General features: G+C 38.1%; 1 protein-coding gene and 1 pseudogene across 2 annotated transcripts; both read left to right on the top strand.

Moving 5' to 3' along the window:
• Positions 1–2,317: 2,317 nt before the first annotated feature.
• LOC113278705 lies at positions 2,318–6,548 on the top strand (annotated as a pseudogene).
• A 6,289-nt stretch (positions 6,549–12,837) lies between these two features.
• LOC113277240 (HVA22-like protein e) lies at positions 12,838–14,033 on the top strand. Of its 2 annotated transcripts, none has more exons than XM_026526384.1 (4): positions 12,838–13,025; positions 13,123–13,245; positions 13,377–13,593; positions 13,711–14,033. In XM_026526384.1, the coding sequence occupies exons 1-3, from the start codon at positions 12,940–12,942 to the stop codon at positions 13,585–13,587; spliced, it is 420 nt and encodes a 139-aa protein (XP_026382169.1). In that variant the 5' UTR covers positions 12,838–12,939; the 3' UTR covers positions 13,588–13,593; positions 13,711–14,033. The 2 variants fall into 2 exon arrangements, with proteins under 2 accessions (XP_026382169.1, XP_026382168.1); XM_026526383.1 differs by having other exon boundaries at positions 13,377–13,575; positions 13,711–14,010.
• The last annotated feature ends 5,601 nt before the right edge of the window (positions 14,034–19,634 follow it).

The raw sequence follows: 19,634 nt of genomic DNA, 5'->3' as shown, positions 1-19,634 counted from the left end.
TGTGACAGGGACAACCGACAATTATCTGGCGCGTGCAGACGACCCAACCACCCGCATTAAACACCCTCGATTAGCATACGTGTCGACCAACCTATGGAGGATGAAGGGTCGACTCATCGTCACCAAGCATAAACCGCTGGGGGCATCGCTGCAGAGCGAGGATACCAACGGAATCTGCACAAAGAAAAAGAAGATAATATTCCAACGGCCTGTGACGGTGGACCCCATGTACCACTCCTATAAATACCCCTCTCCACCAAGAGAGAAGGGGTCGACCAATTGAGAGAAAACTAGAGAAGAGTTTAGGAAAGAGAAATAGGAAGAGTAAGTATGGTTTCTATTCCCCGTGGCATCGTTGTTCACCTAAAGTCATTCGACTATCTTTGTAATCTCTCAATACATAGTGAAACCCTCAACCCCGTGGATGTAGGCCTTAGTGTTGAACCACGTAAATCATTGTCTCATTTACATTTCAGCACTTACTTTCTGTTATTATTATTATTCCTTGTGATGTGTGCATCAGAACTATATGGAATAACTGAATCGATCCCTCACGACTAGACAATGACGAGTCTGAAGACTCTAAGTCGACGGGTCAACACGTTCTGTGCGATTTTATATTTATATTATTCCATGTAATGTTTTATCGACTCATGCGAATATTGTTTGTGAAAATTTAATGTTTTATCGACTCATGTGAATATTGTTTGTGAACACGTGGATGCCATCGTAATTTATGTGTTCACAATCTGACGCTAGAAACAGGGACTCTGTCCCGGTAAAAGATTTATCTTTCCTGTGATTTTACCCTCTCTTAGACTCTCAGCGCTATTTCATATGAAATAGTGTCTTGAATATGTCTCCATCGCTTTGTTATATTTATTTCTTCTCAAAAACATTATGTCTTATAACAAAAGCCCATCAGATCTGATTTTTCCTCAGATCTGACTTAGATTTTGAACCATTTTAAACCAAACCACCAGGATCTATTCTTTTCAAGTTTATGCTAAGTACTTTTCAAACTGCGCTTTAGATCTGTTAGCTTCGGATTTATGATATTTGGATCTAACCTTCATTTTGAAAAGATTCTCTTTGAAACGTTAAAGCGTTCGAAGGGATTTCCTTCGGGCTCATTCATAAGTGCTTTCTTTGTATTTAACCCATTTGATTTGAAAATATTTTCCTCCAAGATGATCCCTCTACGGATCCGTGCTTTCGTCGTATTTATAAGTTTTCATAGTCCCTTTAACTTTGATCAATTAAATAAAACTTTCGAATGATCGCATGTAAAATCATTTAAGAAATCTAATACCTCTGAAGAGGGGAATAATAGATGGATTATCTTTTTTTACCTTCGGTGTCTCAGATCCATGAGTAGATCTGTGTTTTCAAAGTATTTGGATCTCTCCAGATCTCCATTTTTAGTTCTCTGTCTCTTGGAAATTTTCGATCAAGTTACGCTTTTGGGCCTACACGCTTGACTAGCTTTACTAACAGGATCCACATGGATATCGGATTTTCGATGATGTTTTACCTGTGCAGGCAAGGAAAGAAAAAATGGAAAGCACGAAGGATGCAGGAAAGGCTAAGGCATCGTCCAAAGAAACACCCAGGACAACACCAGTCATGACATGTAGCAAGCAAAAGGGTGAAAAGCGAAAACGACAAACCAAAAGCCATACACTGTGGAAATCATCTCCCCGTCAAATACCAATGATGTAGTAGCAGCGGATCTCAAAGCAGCAGCAGCAAAAGCCGATGCAGCGAGAGCTGAAACAGCAAAAGCCGATGCAGCAAGAGCAGCGGCAGCAAGAGCAGATGCAGCTAAAGCCGAGGCAGTAAAAGCCGCAGCAGCTGCCCGCGTCCTTGAGCAACGGTAAGGAGTTGCAGAATCATCGATACCACATCCAGCCTTTGGGATGCCGCCAACAAATGAGCATAATCAAACTCTGCCAACAACCCAACCATTGCTGACAAGAAACCAGCCCCTACCCCCATACGTGGAATTACAGATAGTGAACACCGAACCCCTCATCCCCCTGATCCAAACGGTTGATGAAGATCATACCACGGCCCTTGGGGGGCAGGGATGACTCGGCACCCCAAACCAAGGATCAAATCATTCTCCCTGTTGATGGCCGAGCTTGAGGAGATAAAGAAGAAACAAAAGGTGTACGCAGAAGCAGTGGCATTGCTGGCCCGAGAAAACCAAGAACTCAGAGATAAGATCGCCCAAAACTTGGGAGCAACTCACCAACACAACGAAGTCGTACACTAAGCCAACTCTAAAGCACCTGAGCCGAATCATGACCGAAGAATGGTCGTGACAAATGCAGCAAATCCCGAACCACTGAATCGAAGAACAACCATAGGAAACAGATCCAGCGATCCAGATTACGTCCCAGAAGACTCGTACTATTTCGACAGCGAAGATCAAAGACCAAAGCAAAACCCAACCAACAATGATCATCATCGTGCAATGGAGGATCTTCGCGCCGAAATGATGGCGGAGATCAAGAAACTAAAAGCTAGGCAAGGAGGGGGAGACTAGAAGAGGTGATGAGGGAAGCAAACACCGCCACCGAAGATCTTACTCACAATATCACTAGCAGAAGTTAATGGCTAGAAAACAAGAAGAGAAGAATGAGAAGGTTCAGAAGAGAAAGAATTATGAACTGACAAGAGAATGAAGGAATGAAATTTATTTCAAATTTTTAACATTCTCTCTCTTATTTATAGCATTAAAGGAGATAGAAACGGCCCCTTAATCCAAGAAGAAGTTATTGTGAGTGGGAAACGTGCCCTAAAATCTAGGGAAGTTATTATAAAGAGATGAAGAATATGTGAGGACGATTTTCCTCTAACTTCGACTGACGCCTTAGTCAGAAGAAAAGGGGCAAATTGTATGCACATAATTCATCACTCGCCACGTGTCTGGGAAACACACATGGAGGACACACAGCCTGGAGCATCGAGATATGATGACACTCGTGCATATCCAAGCAACACGTTTCGTCAGTATAAGATCATCATCTAATGGATCTAAGGGCTGAGAATCGAGGAGCATTGAAGGAAGAGGTTACTGCGAAGCACTGAAGAACACCCAGGGATTCACTTTATTCCATCTCGAGAAGGATCCAAGATCAACGGCGAGGGTTGGTCCAACTGACACGGATGTGACAGGGAAGCAGACAATTATCTGGCGCGTGCAGACGACCCAACCACCCGCATTAAACACCCTAGATTAGCATACGTGTCGACCAACCTATGGAGAATGAAGGGGCGACTCATCGTCACCAAACATAAACCGCTGGGGGCATCGGTGCAGAGAGAGGATACCAGCAGAATCTGCACAAAGAACAAGAAGATAAGATTCCAATGGCCTCTGACGATGGACCCCATGTATCATTCCTATAAATACCCCTCTCCATCAAGAGAGAAGGGGTCGACCAATTGAGAGAAAACTAGAGAAGAGTTTAGGAAAGAGAAATAGGAAGAGTAAGTATGGTTTTTATTCCCCATGACATCGTTGTTCACTTAAAGTCATTCGACTATCTTTGTAGTCTCTCAATACATAGCGAAACCCTCAACCCGTGGATGTAGGCCTTAGTGCTGAACCACGTAAATCATTGTCTCATTTACATTTCAGCGCTTACTTTCTGCTATTATTATTATGCCTTGTGATGTGTGCATCGGAACTATATGGAATAACTGAATCGATCCCTCACGACTAGACAATGACGAGTCTGAAGACTCTGAGTCGATGGGTCAACACGTTCTGTGCCATTTTATATTTATATTATTCCATGTAATGTTTTATCGACTCATGCTAATATTGTTTGTGAACACTGGATACCATCGTAATTTATGTGTTCACAGATGGCATATTACAAATGAAATGCTATGATTAACAACTTTAGCAACAAATTTTTTTTATTAATTATTTAGTGAGTTAAAACTTAGCTTTTATTTATTTAGTTGGATAAAAAATATGATTTTTAGCAAAAATATTAGAGCATTAATTATTGGAATTTCAACTATAGTTTGTTTAAGGGTTTCTCTTTATTCACTTTGATACGTAACTTGGAATGTATGATGTTGTCTTGCATTGTATCCAGCAGCAATGTATCCCGGCCGGGACTCAGACATGCAAGTCTGATACTGTACGAGTTTAAAGGGGTGCGAGTTTGCCAGCTTGTGTTTGCACTAAAGGAACAAACATTTTTGAAATTTCTCTCTTTTTCGTTTTATATATCGAGATGATGATATTGATGTAAGTTAGCGGATTCAGCTCAGATTCAAATCGAAAACAGTAGATTAAGCAAAGAGATTTGCTTTCCAAGCCGTACGTAACGACCATATAATTGGTGTACATAGTCTGCGGAATAGAGTATTGCTTATTTTTCTCGATAAGGCCATAAATAACTTCAACTGATTTGCATCAGTACTTCAGTATCTTCTTCATCTTAGATAACATGTGTCTGTACTTTGTACTAGGATTAATCCTAAAGTTGGAGAAAGAATAAACATGCAGGGAAAGTCGATTAGTTTCTGGAGTAAAGTAGGACTTAATGAGTTTGATCCATTAGAAAAGATGGGATGGCGTGTAAAGAAAGCTCCTGCAAGAAGTACCACGATGCTCTTAATCTTCATTCTATTCTTCGGTGTTTACATGTACTCTAATTACTCCGTCGATTCTGCAAGTCTTTCCAAATTAATATGCAAACTAAAGTGCACGTTACATCTTAGCTTTCAGTTTGGGAACTTGTTATCCACACCTAGCGGAACGGATTACTGATTTTTTAGACACAAATGTTTTGCTGTGTTTTGTATGAACTTTTTTGCACCTACCAGTAAGTTTGAAGAGTATTTGGTTTTATTTTTGATATCATTGCCATTTGGCTCCTATTTTTGGGGTTTTCTCTTTCGCAGAATTTGCTTACAAGCAGTACGTCAGGAAAAAAGCTGTTTATCCAAAAGACTACTAAGATAATTGAGATTCCACTGAATTGCTCAGCGGGAAAACTTACACGTACTTGCCCTACAAATTACCCTGAAAATGTTAGCACATCTTCCTCGTCAAAGGAATGCCCAAACTATTTCCGATGGATACATGAAGATTTGCGACCATGGAAGAATACAGGAATCACACTAGATTTGGTGGACAGGGCGAAACCAACTGCGAATTTCAGACTTATAATTCTGGACGGGAAAGCTTATATGGAGATGTATAAGAAATCATTTCATTCGAGAGATACGAATACAGTATGGGGTATTTTACAATTGTTGAGGAGGTATCCGGGGAAGTTACCAGATTTGGATCTCATGTTTGATTGCCTTGATTGGCCAGCCATTAAATCAAGTGATTATCAAGGACCTAATGCCACAACTGCACCACCACTGTTTTGTTACTCGGGAAACGCCGAGACGTTGGATATTGTCTTTCCGGATTGGTCTTTTTGGGGCTGGTACGTATAAAAATCTCTGTCTCAATCTCAGGCAGGGCTGCTAAGCTCATTTAGGATGTTTATATTTTTCTGACTCGTCTGGATTTGACTATTCTAAAGGTCACTTATTACCTTTGAGTCTGACTCTTTATATCTGATTCAAAAATTATTAAGTAGAAGGCTTGCAGAATTTTTTTGGTTCCAGTTAAAAACAATACACGACTCGAATAGCTCTGAGATATATGTATAAGCTGAGTTAGACTTTGAGTCAGACATCAGAAAAATCTGACATTTTATATGTTTAAGATAATATAGACTACAGAGGATTCACAAATGATTCGCAGGATTGGAGGACTGAAACTCGAATAGGATACCAAAATTCAAATGTAGCAACCCAATGCACTCACAGGTAAAAATGCACAAATCATACTTTGCTGCATTCTTTTGACAGTCACTTGTTTAATGTTTACAGTTGGATTGTATCATCATGATCAAATCTCCAAAATTATATCTTGTCGAAGTTTGGTAAATATACAGGTACAAGATTTATATTGAAGGACAAGCTTGGTCTGTTAGCGAGAAATACATTCTCGCATGTGATTCTCCCACGTTACTGATACTATCTACTACGACTTCTTCACCAGAGGTTTAGTACCTATGCAGCATTACTGGCCTATCAAGGAAAAGGACAGTTGCAAATCTATTAAGTTCGTTGTTGACTGGGGTAATGATCACCCGGAGGAGGTTCAAGCCATTGGAAGTGCAGCAAGTAAGTTTATGCACGAGGGGCTAAAGATGGATAATGTTTATGACTACATGTTCCATCTTCTGAACCAATACGCTAAACTTTTAAGATACAAGCCCACCATAACGCCAAAAGCTGTAAATGTATGCTCGGAGACTTTTGCTTGTCAAGCAGACGGAACGGCGAAAAGGTTTATGACGGAATCCATGGTGAAGTCGCCTAGTGATAGTAGCCCATGCACCCTACCTATTCCATTTGACTCTCCAGATCTCCAGGACTTGCTTAGGAAAAATGAAGAATCTATAAAAGAAGTGGAGATGTTGGAGACTAGATTTTGGGAGAATCAACCCAAGTAAATTTAGGATGTTATTATGCCATCTCTTGGTTTATCTGTAAAGTTAATGTATTTTGAAGAGAAAAGACTCGGATGACTGATGTATTTTCTTTAAGGTTGGACTAATTATTCTAGAAGAGAAATGAAGATGGTCCCCATGACACTTGTCAGCCAAAGAAATAAGTGAAATGGTCCACATAATACTTGTCATAAAAAAAAATTAAAAGAAAAGTGGTCCCAGAAAATTAAAGTAACATTTAACTTTCCCAATTAGGAAACTGGCCTATTTTTTGAAATATTTCTTCATAGAAACTGGTCTATTAAAAAATAACGGAGGGAGTAAAATCTTAGCCTTTTTCTTCGTAAAAACAAAAAATGATGGCATAAATTATCATTGTGATTGTATTGTTATTTTTTTTTTAATTTCTACACATCATGTATATGCGAATACAGTAACTAGCTAGACATTCAACTATGTTATACCATTTTTGTTCTTATCATTTTGGAAGCGTTTGATTAGTTTTCCAACTTTTCCCACTTCTACTAGAGAATCATCCAATAAAATGTCACAAAATATTTAATTTCCTAATTAAATTGAAAATCTTGCAAAAGATTTAAAATTTAACGTTTCTTATTGTTGATGGATGAAAATGATTTGCTGGTTTTTAGGAAAGTGAAGAGACGACCGTGCGGGCGGGGGCTCCTCAACCTGTTGAAATTATTAGTTTCACATTGTTGGGCAATCTAAGATCATGCGGTTTATAATCCTTAGGGCCTCTCCACTCATTGCCAATTGGTTTTGAGTTGGATGCCCGTATTTTAACATGATATCAGAGCAGGCTATTTGCGACGAGTCATTTGACCGCGCCTTTCCTCTGTGTCACCCGATTTAATTGTCCACGTGTTAGACCCAACGAGGCTACACGTGAGGGGCGTGTTGAGATTATTAGTCTCACATTGTTGGGCAAATTTCTTAAACCTTTTTCAAACAGATGCACTGCACGGGAGTGCTTTGAGTTCGAGAGATCAATCTGTAGGACTCCGGCCGAAACCAAGACAATGGATTTTCCAGAGTCAATTCGGTCACAAATAGGGGCGAGGGTCGATCTATAGGAGGGAAGCTGAGAAATGTGTGAGACCAATGATGATCGAGGATTGTGGATATGTTTGGAGATTTCTGCAAGTGAACCGTTGAGTTCTGAGATAAGTTTTAATCGATTGAGCGATAATTTCTTGTGCGTCGAAATTGTTTTTGTTCAATCGTGGATCCAGAAACTTACTTATATTGCAAGAATAGTAGACAAATTGATCCCAGTAAATGTGATGGTTGCTGGAGTGAAAGAGTGGGAAAGTGGGAAATCTTGGTTAAACCAGTTCCATGTCATGCAGAGACTTGGTTGATTGTCCATCCACTCCTTTGCTAACTTCCTCAACTGCTTACACGACTTGATCACATTTCTCATCGTGGGTGTACACATGTGTCGTAGGCCGCCAGTCCAATACCCTAGTGAATATCCCCCATGTGACGTGATTGACGTCTCATGAACGTGGATTCTGCAAGGCAGACATGTGTTTAATTAGTCAGACTTTGACTTGACTAGACGATGAGTCTTAGCATTGATGAATCGAGATAATGAACGAATGTGGTACGCTTTGGGACTCAAAGATTGAGCATAAGGTGTCTTCTAAGACACTCTCAGACGCCGAGTCTTGATGAATTGTGATATATCATTTTACCAGTCGAGGTAATAATGATATTTTTGGAATTTAGAAGATCGTCCGATGAGGTTACTCGGTCAAGGACTTATTCTGATATATTCAATAAGAAACAAAGATATTTTTAAATTATGATGCTCATTTCTAATCTAATATATCATGAATGATCGAATGACAGAGTAGGAATCAGAAATATTGGATGATCGGCCGTTCGAATCATTTTGCTCATTCGATTAAAAATGTTGTTAGCAGGAACAAACATTAAATTAAAATATTGATTACTGGATCAATAGAATTGTCGAATGTTCATAGTTGCAACATGAGGAATATTGCTCGGTCGAGCAATTGATAGTTGAATCGATGAGTTCTGAGACCCAGTTGAATGAGCAAAATGAATATACAACGATGGTCAGTCATGCTCCTTTTAAGACATTAAGCTCCGCGATTAATTTAAACAAGCTTTATACAACGATGCTTTATGAGCATCGATTATTTTGAGATGCTTGCTTAAAAGTGATGCTTTATATGCATGGGTTCCAAATGATGTTTTATAAATATCAACTTCACAAATAATTTAATTGTTTAACCTATGAAGCATTACATGCTATTTCTTGCGGCAAGTCTCATGGCTTGACTTGTAACATATGACCGCCCGCCGCCTAGCTTGCGTGTGATTGGTCAAAATAACTAGGCTTTGCAAGAAAGATCCACTCAACAACTTGCTACATATTTTCCACGAAAATACTCGAGACATAAAACATGTCACAAACTGAGGGATGTTCATCAGGGTATTGGACTGGCGGTTTACAGCGTGTGGCGTGCAACACGCCCATTATGAGAAAGTGTCAGGAAAAATGGACAATTAGTGGCAGCAGAGAAGTAGTGGGTGTAAACCGGTCCGTCTTCCCTCATAGTAAGACGTGGTTTTCAACATTTTTACACGATCATGACTTCTCCATTTCTCAAGTATTTTCATTTCCTATTAGATCAGGGTTCGTTCAACTATGACTTATATAAATAGGTCTTCAACCTATTTCAACCCAGAACGGTTATTAACACAACTATCCAGAAAACATAAAACGAACTGATAGCTTACACTCTGCAAGCAAGTTTGACATTCTGATACAAGTCATAAAACAACAACACCTTCAGAGTTAATCATTCTGATCTCAACACCTTCTTCGTTTCCCTCCCTAAGATCAACCCTTCTCCTTCATTTTCTGACGGAAGCAAGAGTGGAACGGCCATTTTTTGGTGTAGGCCAGAATTGTACAGATTGATCTCTCGAATCTAAATTACTTCTGTGCAGTACATTTGTTTAGGGTTTAGATTCATTTCTCGGCGGCACACCCAAATTTACCATTTCCAACAGAATCAGTTTTTACCCTAAAACAACCACATGTATGTCTGAAACCTCCAATTTCTAACTGAAAGCTTGTACAATTATAGTCAAATTTGGATAGATACCATCGGCTAAGAAATAATCCATGTTGTATTGGTAATCGTTGATGGCATGATTACATGGACGTACTACACCCTTGAGCATGTTATCAAAAAGGGGAGAGTGTAGCAACACATTCAAATTATCATTTTACAAAATGGAATTCCAAAAAAAGCTTGCCGAAAACATAAATCGTATGATGCCACTGCCTTTAACACCGCAGAACTGTGTTTTCCTTTGCCCCGACAAGTTCCTTTCCAAGCAATCAGAAAATTCTTCCACGACCACTGTATATAATCAATACTACCTAACATTTCCGGAAATCCTTGTTCGACATTTTCACCCATCTATCTCCGAACATCTTCATGAGTAGGTTGGCGCAAGCATCTTTCTCCAAAAGTTACGCAAATTTTGTGGAAAAATATTTTTAGATAACAATATGTTCTGGTGGCACCCATACGAGTGTAGTGATCGACACTATCAGCAGATGTACTTTTGCACAAACATTTCACCACACCAACTAATTTCATGTGGAGAAAACCCCATAACACCAGTTGCATCCGGGCGTTGATTTATTATTCATCTACTTCTAGTAATTTTCAGAACAATTCCTCGAATACATCTCCTTTCACGCCTAGGCGTTGCTTGAATTGTCTTGAAGTATAACCAGTTCCAGGTGTGAAATAATCATTCATCATTTTTGCATCATTCCACACTCGATCTCGGCTAATTACAGTATTTTTCAGCACCTCCCTAGGCATCAATTGCCGAATAATACACATACGTTCTTCCAGACACAATTATGTAAACACTAACAAAGCTTTTCCTTCTTCATCACTAGAAGTATCCAAATGGATTTCGTGTTTAATTCTCACATAAGAGCGCATTAGACTCATATTGTACCTTTGCAAACAAGAATTATATCTTCAATTCTCTATACCATACATGAAATACAAGTCAATCAACATTAAACATCAGCAGAATAGTAGTTTATAAACATTTCACTCAATATAAATCAACAGATACATCACAAAACAAGTAATAATTATGGATTTTTCACTACATCTATTTCTTATCGTTGTTATTGTATTGCATACAATATACCTAATCAATTTCATATTCATGATCTTCAAAAAGAAAAAAAAAAGATTAACTTCAAATCTTAACATTAGAATGATTACCTTTGATGGTTTTGTGGATGGAATTCGAAATTGAAGAATGCAATAGAACCACCTTTTATTATAGATCAAACCATTATAATTTCAACCAACGAATCAAACTAAACCAACATCAAAATCAGAAGGGGATAAAAATGGATGTGAGCGGGGATTCATAAAGAAAAGAAAAAGAACGTGAAAAATGACACTCGGACTATCTATTAAAAATTTATACTCCAGAAACGGAGACTCGGGATCCGTTTGAGTCAACTCAACACATCAACTTACACGGATATTGGGTATTTGTTTTCCACTGTTTATAAGGAAACTGAATTTCCATATTGTTTAGCCAAAAAATGTCATGACACCGTAGTGAGGTGGATCTAAGACCCATTTCGCTTAGCTTCAATAAGCTATAGCTAAGTGGAATCAAAAGCCATTGTGCTTGGTCTGAGCCATACGACACATAATGTGGTTTCACTTTTGCCACACACATGAAGAGCTAGAATAACCAGAGCTATTTTTGGTTTGATTATATGATGACACCCAGACCAAGATCCTATCTCGATTGATCCATCAATGTGGTACCTAAATGAGTCAGCTGAAGAAGAGCAAAATGTATAACGTTGTGGTTTACGATAAATGTCGGTTAAATTTTATAATGAAATGAGAAAGAAATCAGGGTCTCTTATGTCTGTCAGACTCAGTGAGTCAGTTGTGCCGCTGTTCATTATTCAGACCCTAGTTAGTAAGTTCGCGAATGATTCGCGAATCATTCGCGAATTTTTCCGTATCACGAATTTTACCGTCTTATTCGCGTACGTTTGCAACTCCGAACCCAAGTCGCGTATTATGTGGCATTCCCGGATTATTCGCGAATCGTTCACGAATTTTACGTATCCCGAATGATACGTCCGCTTAATTCGCCATAAATTCTTTAGCTTTTACTTTTCAAAGACTCCACTTTTTGGGCTTTACTGCCTCCCGAACATACACGACCGAATATTAGACGTGTTGTAATTTTTATGAAACAAAAACGACTGAAGAGATTTGAAGGTGAAGGTGAGAGAGATCTCAAACTCACTAACCAAGCATCTAAACCACCATACGACGTCCTTTTGGATAACTAATGTTGTATATATTATTAATATCATCATATTGAGTTTATTTTTTCCTTAAATAACTCACACATATGCATAAAAATTGGTCTATGACCTTATAAATACAAATTATTTGTTATATATAGATACCGAATTTTCAGAGCCGAACTCACATTTATAAATCGAATTATACACGTACGTATGCCGTTCCGAATTAATGACGAATCACGTCCCGTTGACCGAATTTTGGACCGAATCTGGATTTTACAAAACCGTATAATACTCGTACGTTTGTCGTTCCGTACGTTTGTCGAATCCCGAATTGCTAACTAGGATTCAGACCGAAATGACTCTCCTCCGTACTTGCTTGTCATCCAGTCATGAATCGACACATGTGACCGACCTTCATTTTGACACCTCGGGATGCGCGTCCTGTACCCGGAGAAAAGAACAAGAGCTAAAGATGATATTTCGTAATCATCATCATCATGACCACATAGATTGATCCATCGCCGTGTTCAAAATCCGAAGTAGCCGGTATTTGAGTGTGTCTGCCAACGACACATTGACGCTGCCCCATGCATTGTCTTGTATATGTGTATTAACAAACACCTAGGATGATGATAATAAACCTTAAAAGAAGTTTAAGGAACCAAATTGTTAACCCAAACACCCAGGATAATAAATCTTTAAAGGAAGGAAATTTTTTAATTAATAAAGCCCGTATGAGTGGAGTGGGTCGGTTCTTAACGTCGGTAGACACGTCTAAGGCAGAATCTAGTACCTTTACTTCTCCTCTCACCACGTGTCTATCTTGCTATTCTACAGTTCACACTCCCTTGTGCTTTTTATCTTTACCTTTTGTTCTATAAAATCCGAAAATCTAACATCACTTTCCTCATCTTCACATTCATTCAAAAACACAAAACCAATCTGTAAAACCTCACTCGTCTCCTTCCTTATTTGCTTCAAAAACCAGCTCCCAAACAGCAATACAAGATGGGTAGTGATGATAAACCATTATTGACTCTGCTCTCGTTTCTCCATTCCTTGGCTGGTCCAGCAGTCATGCTCTTGTACCCTTTGTAAGTAAAACAATAACCATAGTTTCTTTCTGAACTTCTGAATCCTCCACATAATTTGTTCTCAGTAATAACTTGTTTCGTTCCTGTTGTTGTTTAGATATGCATCGGTAAGAGCAATAGAGAGCACATCAAAGGTTGATGATGAACAGTGGCTTGCTTATTGGATCTTCTACTCTTTTCTCACTCTCATGGAGATGGTCCTTGAACCCCTTCTTGTCTGGTAATCTAACTTACTCACTGAATCCTTAATTGGATCTCTTGATTTCATTTCATAGCATTTTGGGGTTTTCACTTTGTTAATTTCTGATGGAGTTTTTTGTTTAATAATCGTTGTTGTTGTCATGATTAAAGGATACCGATATGGTACGACATAAAGCTAGCTTTTGTGGCGTGGTTGGTTCTACCACACTTCAGAGGAGCTGCTTTTATCTATGAGAACCATGTTAGAGAACTGTTGAGGAAATATGGTGGTAATTTGTTGGTGAAAGATCATACGTCCCCTGCAACCAAGGCCAAGAACAGATTTGTTGATGCCATTACCCCCAAGAAGGTAGAGGACTAAGCCTAGGTACACTCTTATTTTTCTTTTGTGAATTTAAATTACCATCTTTGGAGTAATTATTTTCTATAATCTCGAATTTAGCGAGTCATTAATAATGTTTTGTTGGCTGTACTAATTTTGCAGAAGGAGCACGAGGCGTATTAAATGTAGAAGAAAAGGAACGTTATGTGATTGTCGGGTGTTAAATGATGTTGAAATTTCAGTTAAATGAAGTTGAAATTCAGTCCACTCACTGTAGATTCTTGTTTTGAGTAGTTAGACTTTGGTGTTGTAGTCAAGTGGTCCGAAGAATGTAGACCCATCCCATATCATATGTAAGAGAGGAGGGTCTTTTTTTCTTTTGTTTTTGCTTTTTGAAAAAGAAGTGCAATACTAATTGGTGTGTAACTCAATCTAATGTGTCGACTTCTTTAATTATGTGTAGTTTATCTAATTTTACACTTTTATTTCACGATTGATACCGTCTTGTCTTCAGAGATGGTCTTAAGCTAGCTCATTGAGTCATTGTCTTAGCATCCACACAGTATGGTTGTAGAAAGCGACTCTAAATGTGTTGTAGATTATGTGATAGTCTTGTGAATGTTCCTTGGTCTTTTTTGAGATTGGACATCCATTTGCTGGCTAGGATTTTTACCATCTCTTAAAGAAGGTCGCCAAGGAAAAATGTCGTGTAGTCTGGGTCGAGTATCCGTCTTTTTTGTATAGGGCGGGTTCTCCCCCGTCTTTTTCTTTCTTATGCAAAGGCTCTCACCTGTTTTGTGTTACCTATTAATGCAGACCTGTTGCCAGAAGCAAAAAAGGAAGGGAAAAAAACTTGAACTTGGCACGAGTAGGTAACATTAAATGGGTCCAAGAGAATAGCTTAGTGGTATCCCATCAACTCCAGTAAGGAGGAAGTCAGGAGTTCGGTCCCTATCGTACAAGTTTGTATTTAATTAGTTGTATAGAGGGATTTGGCGGGGTTGGGTCTAGCAGTGGGGTAGTCCAGCTGGATTGGGGTCGGGGTCTGGGTCCGGCTTTAGCCTATCAAAAAAAAAGTAACATTGAATGGATATTATTACATGAAACTAGTTGGAAGCCTAACGAGCTAAGCTCCATCGACGTACTATTCCATTAATTGAACAGATTGATGTGCTAACCTACCAGCGATCCTCATGGTTAACCTAGCCAAGGAAGTCGAAACGGCGGGAGGGGGCTGAGATTGTGTCACAAGGGGGACAAACTAACACTACCTTCCATGTTAATTCCTGCAATATTACGTCATTGGAGACTCAAACTTGGAACCTTCTGAAACGCATTAAATTTTGGGAAACGGGGATGACCAGCTGAACATTGAATTGTTTCGGGAAAAAACGAAGAATAATGTTTCGAAATAGGATCCATTGGGTATCAATTAAATTGGACCTGAGTTTTTTTTAAAAGCCAGATGAAGCCCAATGGGGAAGATACAAATAAGATAGCCCACAAGCCAAAGCACCACATAATACAAACAAAATAGCCCACAAGCCAAGGCACCTCATAAGTAAATCCCCCAACTATGAGGGGTAAGCACGGTCCGGATTGGGACGGTTTTAGCCTCATGCGCAGCCAATCCAATACATGATGGTTTTAGCCTCATGCGCAGCCAATCCAATACATGATGGTTTTAGCCTCATGCCAGTCAATCCGATACATGATGGATTTTAAGTTTGAAATCCGCATATCGGATAGACAGATTTGACAGAGATAACCGAATGTATTTTTTTTCGCTTACAAATGCTACAATTTATAGCAACCAATAATAACACAATAAATCATCATCACATTGGAAAAATGCAGTAATTACATGCTTTCTCTTAGCCTATCATTTTCAAGTCCTAAAAATTCGATGAAAAATAAATAAATAAATAAATAAATAAGACGAATATACAATGCATCATATGTAACTAATATTCTACGCCCATATTTTACGAAAATTCAGTACTGATTGGGAGTATCAACGAAATCGAACCAAAGTTACTCATCGAAAAACTAGAAAAGGTAATTCCAAGCCTTATTATAAGTGACAACGAAGGAGCTTTCATAAAATGATTTTTTTTTAGATAGAATTCTAGTAGTAAGTGGGTGGATAGACTTTGTATCAGCTAAAATGGCAACAGTTTCCTTGTTGTTTGGTGGAGTAGGCAGATGTTAGATGAAGCAAATCATCTAAACCTTTAAACAAATGCACTTCATGGGAGTGCTTTAAGTTCGAGAAACCAACCTGTAAGACTTTTTCCTAAACCAAGAAATGGACATTCTAGATTCAAGTCGGTCACAATGGAAGGAAAAAGGTCGATCTGTATGGAGAGAAGCTGAGAATGTGTTGAGGTCAATGGAAACTAATGGTGGATGTGTTGGACTGATTTGAAGATGATTTCTCTGTGTTCGATCGGGAGAAAGCTTCTGTGTGTTTTTGGGATATGGTTGTCGTATGACCGATCATATCCTTTGTTGATAGATTGAAAACCTATTTATAACAGCTGTAGTTAACACATTAATTTCATGTAAGTGGTGGAAGTTGCAAAGAAGTGGGAAAGTAGAGATGTGGAACTCATGATGAAACTAGTCCTGCTTCGTTATAGAAGCGTGGTAGTTGTCAGACTACTACCCATTTACTCCTTCAACTGCCAGCACGACTTACTCACTTTCTCATTATGGGTGCGTTGCTGCATCGCACGTGTTGTAGATCGCCAAACCAAAATCCGAGCGAATATCCCCATGTGACATTATTGGTGTCTCGAGCATGGTTAAGTTTATTATATAAACGTGTATTTATTTGGTGAATTGTTGACCTAGATGCTAGTCTTAGCATATTGATGAGTCTAATAAACCGCCAGACCAAAATCCAAGTGAATATCCCCATGTGACATTATTGGTGTCTCGAGCATGGTTAAGTCTATTATATAAACATGTATATATTTGGTGAATTATTGACCTAGATGCTAGTCTTTGCATATTGATGAGTCTAATAAATATTCAATATTAATTTATAGAATAATTCTGCTGAGAAAAGCCATAAATTGAAGTAGTGACATATTTTGGTGAAAACAGAATATTTTCTAGGAATTCAATTGATGAATATAACACTAGAATTAATTAACCAGTCGCTTTATACTAGTAGGAAATCTTGGTAGAGTGCTCGGTCAAACTCACAAGTTTTGCTATCTCAAGCTTGTTGTCAATGTTAGTTGATCAAAACTATATCTTGATTTCTAGTCTACTAATTATAAAGTCAAGTCTCGGACTAGGTATAATGTTGGTAGTTGAGCATTAGACATCGCTGAATAACCCTCGAAGATCGAAGATCCACGAAAACATTTGGAGAACTTCATCAACAAGGTATGTGTAGACTGAACCATTCTATTTACTCACATGCATCACCATTCTATCTATATGAGACTTTGTCGTATGACTTCAAGTAGATTTAATATTGCAAAGAAGAAATTTCGAGTCAGCCTTATCTTGTTGAAAATCTCGAAATGTGATTTAAGCAATGGACGTTCATTAACAATAAGAACTACTGAAATCTGGACTCATGGTAGGTGTCGGACCATCTCATAAACCATGGATATATGATGTTCAGAATACAGGAAGGTTAGCGATCAAGTTCGAAAACCGTTAATTTCTGAATGGGACAGTTCCCCAACCCAGTTCACGAGTCGTGATGATATGAAATTGATGTTATAGCCAAAGATTCACGAACCGTAGAATCTGAGTTCAGGATCGGCATGACAGTTAACAAACTCAGTTCACGAATTATAACGCCCTGAATTCACGAACTGGATAGCGGTTCACGAACCGTTTCACCAACCGTTTGAATATTAACAGATGCTCAAATATAATTTTTATAAAATTGTTTAGTGTAGATATGACTCTCATAGGCACCTATAAGACATCATTGATCATTAAAATACCTTGAATATGTGCATCATAATTAAAGTCTTAATTGTTTAAACGAACGCGATATTGCTTTCTAGTTCGGAAGGCATGCCAAGAACTATCAATATACACGGTTAATGAACTCGGACCACATTGTATATTCTTCTATGTATTTTCAAGACAAACTTCTCATATGCTTACTTGAAACCCTAATTAGAGTTTCATCTAAACAAAGAAAGTGTTTGCTTGAATCTCACGTTATCTTAGCTTGAATTCTAAGAAATCCTAAGTCTTAAACATATATGAATAAATAGACTCATTCAACTGGGAAATTTAATCCCTTACACTTATGCTTCCTAGATGATCGCTATAGTCGTCCTCTATTGACCTAGGTTTCCTCTGGGAAACATAATTAGGTCAACGACTAAAAAACTCCACTTAGGGATTCGTGAAGCCATGTTCGACTATCTTTCCCTTATAGTTCGTGTATATATCATGATCTTGCTCCTTTTGTTATCAAGGTCTTCGTGATCTCTTTTGAAGCGAGATAGTTAAAAATCACAAAGCTCTCTTTGTATCAGACTTTGTGATTCCTCAAGATAGATATCTGAAAACTATTCTTAACTGATTATTTCACGATTGTTTTTGAGAGGTGGTTAAGAATCCAGGCTTCTCAGCTAACTGAGTGAAGTTTTCCATATTTGTGAGGTCGCTAGCTTCGGATATTGCAGACAGATTTCCTAGTCTTGATTTTTTACCTAAAGGTAAATCAAATAGGCTTATATGTTAGGGGATGATTTGTGTCAAAAGTCTTCACTTATGTTGAAGCAAGTTTAGGCTGTAAAGGACGTCGGGAATCAATTGCTTAGAGCCTTGCAAGGTTAAAGAGATGTAAGAAGCACAATTGCAACTGAATTTCTTGGAGGGTGAATTCGGTCTCAACTACATTACAGTCTGAAGTCTGATAGTAGTCTAGTGTCTGTAGCGACTTGATACAGTTCGGTGTTCAAATCTGGACGAGGTCCCGGGGTTTTCTGCAGTTGTGGTTTCCTCGTTAACAAAACTTCTAGTGACTTGTGTTTTTCCTTTTCTGCATTATATTATTTATCTTTATAATATGATTTACACAAGTAGTACATATTCAATTCTATTAGATATTTTCATATTAGTTGTGATCGATTACGAGACTCATTCTTGTAGAATTCCTATCTTGAAATATAGATAACAAGTTTCATACTTGGAAGAATTTCGATTTGATTATTTGGATACGACTAGACTTGATCTTGGGTATTGATTTTTCAGATCTGACAAGTACTCTTCTTAGAAATCGGGTTCACGGACTCTTGAGTCTTAACTTTCTACTTGAGAAGAGATAGAGATATAAAATCTGTATACATATTATTAAGGATCGTTAAGTTGGTCTACTTGCAATTATATTAGGTTTTTTCCATACAGTTTGCCGAACGAAAAAGTTGGTGGTGTACTTGGTACCCTCTCCTTTTCAATTGGTATTAGAGCAGGTTCGTGTACTACAGTGTAAATCCGACATGACGACCCCTTGCTTTAATAGTAGACTTGAAATCAAGATATAATTTTGTACATCAAACGTTGACAACAAGCTTGAGATAGCAAAACTTGTGAGTTCGACCGAGCGATGCTCTAACACTTTGGATTATTCTAATTATTTAGGAAACCACAACTCGATTTTCCAGACTTAACAATCCTTTACGTGTTTTTCAAAATGTGGTAAAAAACTAAATTAAATTCAGATTGGTGATATTTTTATAGGTCTCTTGAGGAGTCCATAAAAAACTATATTCCATCCTCGAGTTGCATAAATTTTATTTTTCTTAATCCGCATTTTAAGAATTAGGATAGTGAAAAACTTTTCTACTAAATAAACTATAGATATTATTTTAATGCTTGTTTTCTGAACTCATGCAGTTGAGTTAGCATCCATAAAGACGTCAAAAGTTGTGTAATATTATTTTTTTCTTTATTTCATATATTTTTCTCCCACGTAGGTTTCCTTATAAGGTTTTAATAAGGCAATAGGTGATGTTGAATCATCATTAAAATATTGATATTGTACTGTTTTTCCTTCTTTAGATTTTGTTCCACCACATTTTATTGGCAAAAAAATTGGT

The sequence above is a fragment of the Papaver somniferum genome, chromosome 5, assembly GCF_003573695.1.
Source record: "Papaver somniferum cultivar HN1 chromosome 5, ASM357369v1, whole genome shotgun sequence".
Taxonomy (NCBI): domain Eukaryota; kingdom Viridiplantae; phylum Streptophyta; class Magnoliopsida; order Ranunculales; family Papaveraceae; genus Papaver; species Papaver somniferum.
The sequence above is the reverse complement of the archived record's forward strand: the minus strand, read 5'-3'. Positions and strand labels throughout refer to the sequence as shown.

Bases quoted from the DNA above. Each gene is read 5' to 3' on its own strand.
- LOC113277240 (XM_026526383.1), top strand. From the start codon at position 12,940: ATGGGTAGTGATGATAAACCATTATTGACTCTGCTCTCGTTTCTCCAT. The intron at 13,246-13,376 runs GTAATCTAACTT...TCATGATTAAAG, and splicing joins CTTGAACCCCTTCTTGTCTG to GATACCGATATGGTACGACA. The intron at 13,576-13,710 runs GTAGAGGACTAA...CTAATTTTGCAG, and splicing joins ATGCCATTACCCCCAAGAAG to AAGGAGCACGAGGCGTATTA.